At 27.4% G+C, this 9,444-nt stretch overlaps 1 protein-coding gene across 1 annotated transcript in view; it reads left to right on the plus strand.

Annotated features, from left to right (window-relative positions):
- The window catches only part of LOC117176498 (lachesin-like), a 92,683-nt gene that overhangs the window by 68,854 nt on the left and 14,385 nt on the right, over positions 1-9,444 (plus strand). Inside the window, exon 8 of the mRNA XM_033366753.1 lies at positions 7,506-7,637. Coding sequence (XP_033222644.1) covers positions 7,506-7,637 — 132 coding nt within the window. The remainder of the gene's footprint in view (positions 1-7,505; positions 7,638-9,444) is intronic.

The following is a 9,444-nucleotide window of genomic DNA, read 5'->3' on the forward strand; positions in this document are numbered from 1 at the left end:
GGGCGCATACTTTGAATAAAATATTTGTTATCATTCTCTTGAAATAAATGTGTTTTTTTCTTGAAAAAATACCGGTTTCATATGTATACACCTGGTAGTCTTCTAAATTTAACGACAGATTAAACAGGAAGTAAAAGTATCTCATGCCTTCAATAAAGTATTCCAACTTTCAAAATTGTTGTTAAAAGTATGGAGTTAAATGATTGGATAAAAGATTTTTTTTAATTTTATGACCTCGTTTTATTACAGTTTATTAATGTTTATTATGATCACAACTGGTACTCAAAATGTTGAGTTTTAATCAATTGTAAAAAATTCAGTTCCTAATGGATATTATTCTATTATATGACACAGATGCTTGTACGTTTTAATTTCCGAGGAGAATATACTTCCTATTCTATCTAAAAAAAATAGGTAAACGAACTTATCGAAAATCTCGCAATTTTCTAGAATTTTGTGAATCGAAATTCCCAAATGAGGAATTTTCAGTCTAAAAATATATTTCTAAATATGAAAATACAATTTTTACATCATTATTTAATAATCAAGGCAACAATTCTGTTTTTAACTTTTGATCAAATAATTTAAAAGAACAAAAGGATTATATTCATAAGACCTTGACCATATTAAATGAGATTATATAAATGTATATATTAATAAATATTACAAATTTTCTGCACCGTCCATTTACTAAATCAAATTTTCCAAATAAGTAATTTTATTTGAGAATAAAATTGATTTCTACAGTTTTTTAAACATTATAAAAAAAGAAAGTTTCAATTGTAACTGTTTTTAATATTTCGAAATTATTCTTTTCTTAACATTTTACTACTACACTACATAATTTTTAAACTTTTTCAGTGTTTAAGAGACATTTCAAAGTTTTCGAAGTTTTCAAGAAATTTGGAAAAAAATTGAAATTTGAAGATTTCAAACAATTTTAACATATTGTAGATTTTCAAGGTTTTGAAATAAAATTTTTAAGTTTTTAAAAGATTTTGAATGGTTTTAAGATAATAAATTTTTTTTCTAAGATTCCGGAAAAATTGTAATTGATTATCTGTTAAACGAAATATTTATAAAGATTTTTAACAATTTAAATGATTTTATAAATTTTCGAAAAAGAATGTAAAACATTTTAAAGCTAAATTTCACTAGTTTCCAATATTACAAAATTATACAAAAAAAGTTTAAATAAGTTTAAGAGATATCTAAATTTTTTAAAACATACAAAACTCATTATAAACATTTTTTTTTATTTCTGGGAAAATTTGTAATGCTTTTTATTTCACAAATTCTATTTCTTTTATTATTCAAAAAGATATCAAATCGTTGTCAGATATTCATAAAATTATGAAAAATGAATCTGGAGAATCTGAAAACTTTTTTATTTTGAAGAATTTTTTAATAATTTTAGAAAAAATTCTAATCCTGTTTTTCATTTCAAAAAACTTAAAAGAAAATGTATCTTATAGAAGATTTTCAAATAAAATTTTAAACCAGTTAACGATTTTACAGTTTTTTTAAATAAGAATATCATTTTTGCTTAAGATTCCTGGAAATATTTTAAGTTATTGTTTTTTTTAAATTAACTTTAAGAAAATATTTTAAAAGTTTTGAAACATTCCAAAAGATTGCCAAAATTATAAAAAATGAATCTGGAAGATTTGTAGTCAATTTTAGAAACTTCGAAAATGTATAAAATATTTTATAATTATTTTTGCCTCAAAAAGTTCTGTATATCTTTCCAACGGACAACAAATTGTCCTAAAATTTTGTAAAATCCTGTGAAATAAAAAAAATTAGAACTTTTTTTTATACTTTTTCGTCGTATCTGAAATTTTCATAAATATTTTTGACTTTATCAAGGTACCTAGCAAAATTAAATATATTTGACTTTAAAGCAAATAAATGAAGAAACTTTAAAAATAAATTGTTAGGGGAAGGGGAACACGGGGATAGTAATGTTCATCGAATTTTTTTGCATATAAAAAATTATTCATTTTCCAACATCTGCTGCGCGAATGCTTAGTTTTAACCATGGTGCACTTAAAAATTTTTTTTAAATAGCGAATATTTCACACTAACTGAAAATATTTTGTAATTTTTGAAAATGTTGCTCTCTCCTGGAATTGTCCCAAGAGCAGGATAAAACGGGGATCAATAGAAAACATTAAAAATAATTTATTTGGAAGAAATGCATTATTGTACAATGTGTTTTTATATGATCATACATGATGTAGATAGTCAAAATAAAAAAGTTCCCGCCGAGCGGACACATTCTGATCGTGCACCGTGCTCGCCGGTCGCAAGTTTGAGCGTTCACATTTCTGCACAGACTTTCAGGTCAAAGCGCCGACAACAGTAATTCTCTTTAGTTAAGTCTCCTCCGGCTTTACCGAATACGTGCTTCGCATTCGAGTTTGCCCACAATACAAACTTTTCTACCTTATGTTCAACACTATTATATCAAATGTGTCCCAGGTAAAAAGAACCGATAGAAAGCGAGTCGGTTTGAATTGCATATCTGTCATTTGCAGATTGAAAGAATAAAATTCCAATCGGTTGACCACATTTTTAATCTGTCACCTGTACGCGGTGCTTTAAATCTGCCATTCCGCGTTCGTTAAAATGCTGAGTGAATGGAGTTGAATGAGACTAACTAACCTGAAAAAGTTTCTATAGGTATTTTACGATTCATTAATGTGCGCATGAATGGGTTGAAATTCAATGTGAAATGAAGGTCTTAAAAAATCACATCCAATGATAAAAATACGATGCACAGATAGCACTTTTCAATAATCATTAATTTGTCAAGTGTATGTTACCTCAGGTTAAGTTCAACTGAGTGGAATATGCAAATTACAATTTTAAAGAATTAATTGTTTCAAATGAGAAGCATAAAGTAATCAATTTGAGTAGGACAATGCAGTTTAAACAAAATTAAAGAAATTAAAAATAAATAATATTCTAATATATTTTTATTAATGTAGGAATTTATTTCTAAATTCGATAATTATGAAGTTTTAATTCTCTTTTGACAATAATTTCAATAGATTATCCTGTGCAGGAATTATAAGATTTACATTGAAAACGTTACTGCCATTCACTTTATTGACTGCACATGTTAATGGCTGCAGGGTGTGCACTGTTAGAAACAAACTTCGTAATCCGTTCAGATCAATTAGTATTCCCAAACATCCAAATGTTTAGGATTTCAATACCTGAGTTAATGTTGAAAATAATTTCTATAAAATTAAGCGTGAGTGATAGTTTTTGTGAATTTGAGATTAATATTATGTGAATGTGAAGTTTCATAATGTAAACAATGTAATCTTTTTAATTTTTCACTTTCAGTGATAACGATGTTTTATAAACGTAAATTGAAAGGAAAAATTCAGTTTTTAATGTGTGAAATATATAAATAAATGTTCAACCTGAAAATAGATAGGCCATAAATAAGACTAGACTGTGTATGCCAAGATTTGTTTAAAAGTTGTAAATTTAACTATTCTTTAGTAAATACAGTGAGACCCTTTAATAGCTCTCCTTTCTATAGACTTTCCAACACCGCAAGCCCACAAACCGGCACAATAGAAGAGTTTTTTAATGTAATTTAAACTATTTAAATAAAACATTTTTACTTTAAATGAATTATTTTCTACCGGAACTATTGTTCCTGAATCAGATAATAGTCATTCATTAGAACAAAAATACGCTGCCCATTAAAAAACTCATGTTCTCATTCAAAAGTCAGCCTAAGCTGAAATCGGGAATTTCAGTGACTTATTTAGATATTGCAAACTAAACCTAAAGAAACTATTATTCTAAATTTTTATTTTGTATAAAAAATTATCTTGGAAATATCTGACACATTGTTTTCGAAAACCTGATTTGTTGTATACTGTATGATTATGACTTTAGGAGGTGTTTTTCAGTTTGTTCTATTAAATTTTGTGGAATTTTTTTTAATGAAAATTTCCAAAATAGAAATTTTAGTTCAAAAGATTTATTCACGAAATATAAAATTTAAATTTTAAATGATTCTTTAATAATAAAGGCAACGCTTCTGTTCTTAACTTTTTGCACACATAAAGTCGACGCTACTTACCTTGCCGCTATTTACCTTGCCGCTTCCCCTAGCTCTCGATCGAGCTCTTCCTCAACCACGACCGCAGCAACGTACGTAGCAAGCGAAACAATTCGTATCAAGCACTACGCATCAAGATCAGACTCGAGAGTGGGGGAACATCGTTTCTACGAAAATTACTCCCTTACGGTCTCATCCGCGGCAAGGTAAATAGCGTCGACTGTATTTGAAACATTATTGATAAAAAGGACATTTTTATCGTAAATATTTTTGTGATCTTAGAAAATTATTCTATTTTTAACAAGACCAACAGATTACTGGTAACATCAAAAAGTTTTTGCAAAAAATGTAAAAAATAAGTATGAAAAGAATCTGAAAGATTTTAAGGACTTTTTAAGGTTTTAAGGATTTTTGCATAATTTTAAAAAAATGCTGGAAAAACTTTGAATTATATTAAAAGATATTTTGAAGCTTAGGGGGTTTTGAAAACTTTCGACAATAACTTAATTTTTTCAGAAGATTTGAAAAAAAAAATTAAAATACAATGTAGATTTCAAAAAATTTAAGAAAAAAGGTTTTTAAGAATTTTGAAGTGTTTCAAGAGAATAATACAATTTTCTTAGATTCTTATGAAAATTGTAAATGATTTTTAATTTTTAATGCTAAATTTTGAGAGAAAATTTATAAATATTTCAAAACATTTCAAATAATGTGCTAAACTTTCGAAGAAGAATGCATAATATTTTAGAGGATAATTTTGAAATTTTAAAAGATTACAAAATTTTACAAAGAATTCGAGAAATGTTAAGAGATACTTAGAAGTTTTGAAAAGATTGTGAAAAACAAAAAATATTACAAAATTTTACAAAGAATTCGAGAAATGTTAAGAGATACTTAGAAGTTTTGAAAAGATTGTGAAAAACAAATTCAAAAGCGTTTTAAGAGTAAAAGGTTTAAACAGAATAAAATATGTTTCTTAAGATGCCTGGGAAAATTTCAAATTATTTTTTATTTTTAAAAATCAATTTTTCCCTTAAAAATTTTTTTCGAAAAAAGACACCCTTTTAGAGATAAAAATTATTCTGATTTGGTTAAGATATCATCTATTTCATTGAAAAGTCGTCTTTTTTGAATAATGAATCCAACTCTTTTTAATCTTAAATTAAAGTATTTTTTAGATAAAATATAAACTATTACATTTCTCGTTAAAAATTAATCTATACTTGGTAAAAAATCGAACAAATTTGCTAAAAATGCAGTTTTCTGTTTGGTTAAAAATATAATTATTTTGTTAAAAATTGATCTTTTCTTTGGCATAAAATTCATCTTTTGGTTTGAAAATTCATCTTTTTTGTTGATAATTAACCTGTTTTCCTTGAGAATTCAACTATTTTCTTGGAAATTCACCATTTTTGATGAATTTAATTGTTTTTATTTAAAATAATATATTTTTTGTTGAAGATTATCCTTTTTTTATTAAAAGTTCAACTATTCAGTTAAAAATTAACTTTTTGTTGAAATTTTCATTTGATAAATCAGAAATTTTCAAACATGTTTTTGATTTTTCTCATAAATTGTAGAAAAATTATATTTAAATGACCTTCAAAATAAATAGACATAAAAATAGTTCGTTATTATTCTAAATTTTCATTTTATATTAATACTATATTACATCACAAGTAAAGATATACAGGTCTTTATGGGCATATAAATGTTTGCAAGACGAGCAAGATCGTCCGTGCGAACATTGAGCTCCACGTGAGTACCTATCTAACCCTATAAGTTATGAACGATATTTTATTCCAAATCAGCATGTTATGAGAATGTAGGGCCGTTTAAGCTTTGGTCGTGAAAACATACTGCCATCTATGAAAATGAAACCGGCTCCCAGTAGAACCGCGGTAAATCACACCTATGGCCACGTCCCACAGCCAGCCTTTTGTGAAACTATTAATCTCTCAGTGTGTTGGCGTTTGGAACTAATAATCTGTCAGCAGCATAATGAGTTATTTCCCACCCATTCTCAGCCCCGAAATCGGCGCTATAGAAGAGTTTTGCTGCATTAGGCTTCATGAAAAATTAAATTTGTATTTCTCAAACAATTTTTTAATGACTTATTACATGAGGTAGGTAAGTGATAAAAAAGTAGTGAAAAATATATTACGTAATTTATGTATGGCCCGTAAAGTTAAAGTAATATCTTCAATCATATTTTATAATAAAAAAGAAAAATTTTATACGAAAAAAAGTTTAAATCTTAAGAAAAATAATTATTTTAATCATATTTTTGTAATTGAATTTTTCTTTACTGTCTTCTAACCGATTTTGTTAGAATAGTCGACGTTTAAAACATTTAAAAACACAGTAAACATTCCTTATAACTTTATTGTTCCCACTTGCCAAAAAAAGGTTATTATTTTCTAATATAGGCATTTGTTTAAAAAAAGTTTTCTTCAGAAAAATTTACTTTAAAAATTGGAAAAAAATGAAGTTGTAGAGAATGTTTTTACTGATAATATAATAGGCTATAATTTATAAAGGGGTTCATCTCGTGTACCGAGCCGAAGACACCCATCTTGTAAAAAGAGTGTTAAGTCTCTCCATGATTCCAGCTGATTAGCTTATCCGAAATCAAAAAATCAAACAATATTTTTTTCTGTAAACCTGGGGCGATAGAATGAACCAGGATTATTAGAAAATATTGAAAACTGAGTAATTGAGAGTCTTTTGAAAATTAATTTTAAAATTCCACGATTTTTTCGATAATTTTTCTCCAAAAAAAATATATAACTGCTCGGAATTGCCAAATGATTCTAGTTTCTCCTGCTACTATACAGGTGCCGAATCCAACACTAAAATTTCAAAGAAATCGATCAAACCGTTTTAGGGATATCATGGAGAAAAGTTATAAAAACTCACCATTACGTGACCCAGTCGTGACTTTACCAGTTTGAAAAAAATTGTGGCCCTCCGTTCAACTAAACGCTCTGAACACCAGCTCTTCTAACTGCTGTAACCTTAAAATACCCCCTTAAAATTCAACCATTTTTCCAAAATTAGTAAGAAGCGCTAGTAAGAAAAAATTAAATTGCAAACAACATTGTTAAAGTAAATGTTTTGTAAGTTTTAAAATTGTTCAATTCAAAATATTGTTTTTTTTAATTAAATCATTTTTTGTATAATTTTTATGCTGAAAATCATATGACAACTATTTTTTCAGAAATCTGATCAACAGTCAGACTATGGGAGTAATTGATTATATTCTCTAATTGAAATTATCATCGGAGATTGTTTTATAAACGGTTGAACTTTAAAAAATAGAACTAAAAAAATATTGGCTAAAAGATGATCAATTATCTGAAATCAGACATATCCGGCGACGGTAAGAGCTAATATTTTTTAAATTATTTTCCAGCCGTAAAAATATACAAAGGCGAGCAGCTGCACCTGACAGGTATTCTGAGACAGGAGATGGGCTCATATCTCTGTATTGCTTCCAATGGAATACCTCCCTCGGTCAGCAAGAGGTATTATGTGAACGTTTTGTGTGAGTAGAAATTATTTCAATACATAATTAAAATTTTTTCATACTTAAAAAATTATTTTCAAGCTATTCATGTCAATATTAACCGATTATTCGATGATAGTCCAATTTAAAAAAATGTATAAACCTTCTCCAGAATACTTCATCTCCCTTCGTCAGAATATACATTTATAGAATTTGGCACCTCACATGTCAATCTGCTTGAAATAAATTTTATAGATATTTTTACAAAATCCCAATTTCAAAATTCCCTGGATTTCTGGAAAATCTGACCAATTTTTCATATTTTCTGATCTTCCAAATTTTTCATTCGTAGACATAGGAACAATCTTGTTCTAACATTTTTTAAACACTTTCAGTGAAAATAATCATTAAAAAATGGATTAATTCAATTTTCAATTAAAGCCATTAATTTTCAACGCGGAAGAAAAGGAATTTTGAACAAAATTGATAAATATTCAACCAAAGTAATGAATCTTCGAAAAAAGGAATTCTCAACAAAAAGTATAACAGCTGATATTTCTACAAAAACAAATTTTAATTTTCAATTAAAAACACTTAAATTAAACCTAAAAATACAAATTTTCAATTTATAAGTTGAATGCTCAGCCAAAACAGACTCATTCTCAATAAGAGAGATAAATTTTCAACTAAGAAAGATTTATTAGTCCATATAAAGATATATGAATATATGAATATATTAAAAATATATAAGAAAACATTTAAATTTACACTATTTTTGCAATATCTACTTAAAAGCCAGACAAATTGGCTTCACTCAGGGCTTATTTTATACAGGATTTCTAAAACAACCAACCTTTTAAAGAGAAATTTTTTTAGCTCTGGTATAATTAAAATTAAGAGAATTTATTCATTCATAAAAAAGAGCCTGTAAAAAAAGAGATACTTGTACGCTGTTGTGATACAATGAAAAAATAACTTCAAAATGAGCCTAAGAACATTTAAGAATGTTGGAAGTTATTGAAAAGTATAAAGGATGTATAAAGGAAAAGTATAAAGAATGTATAAAGGATGTACGGAAGTTATTGAAAAGTTAATAAAACATTGTAATGTTTCAATAGCCTTCTCTGACCTCAATCTACAATAATGCCGGAGCTAAAATTTAGGAATATTCAGGAAACACTGTTCATGTAAACGTATTACTTAATAATTACTTCTCAAGAACGGACATAAGTTTTGGCATGTTTTTTAAAATAATAATTACCAAAGAGATCCAAAGCTTTATTGCCCTTATTTTTAACCGACTTCAAAAAGAAAGAGGTTCTACCTATGTTCGTCGCGATGTATTTTTTTATGTACGAGTTTTTATTGCACTCGTTCAACGATTCTTTCGCGATTTGAAAAATTCTTTTTTTCCGTGGTCAGTCATGTCACAATGAAAATCGTATATTTTTTTATTGTTAATGTATTATAGAATCGTAAGCGTCCATTCTCAGTAACAGTAAAATGAAGAAAAATTGAATTTCGTCGATATCAACGCCATCTATCGCAAAACGAGAAAAATGTTTACGGCAAATCATACAAATTTTCATCCAAAGAATCCGAATATGCAATAAAAATTAGGGGTTCCCATTTAAGATTTCGAACTTGCTCAACATTTTTTTAATAGAGGGCTTATTTTTCGAGATATTTTTTTTATTATTATTACACCATTAAGCCATTTCCCTTTCAGGGTAGGCGTGACTCGCTCGGTAGGGGAAAGGAGTAGTGTGTCGAAGGGATAGAGATTTTTCAGATTGATCCAGAATTCTCGTGCTATTTAAGTAAATAACACGTTCGTTCCGCAACA

Source organism: Belonocnema kinseyi, chromosome 7 (assembly GCF_010883055.1).
Source record: "Belonocnema kinseyi isolate 2016_QV_RU_SX_M_011 chromosome 7, B_treatae_v1, whole genome shotgun sequence".
Lineage (NCBI taxonomy): Eukaryota > Metazoa > Arthropoda > Insecta > Hymenoptera > Cynipidae > Belonocnema > Belonocnema kinseyi.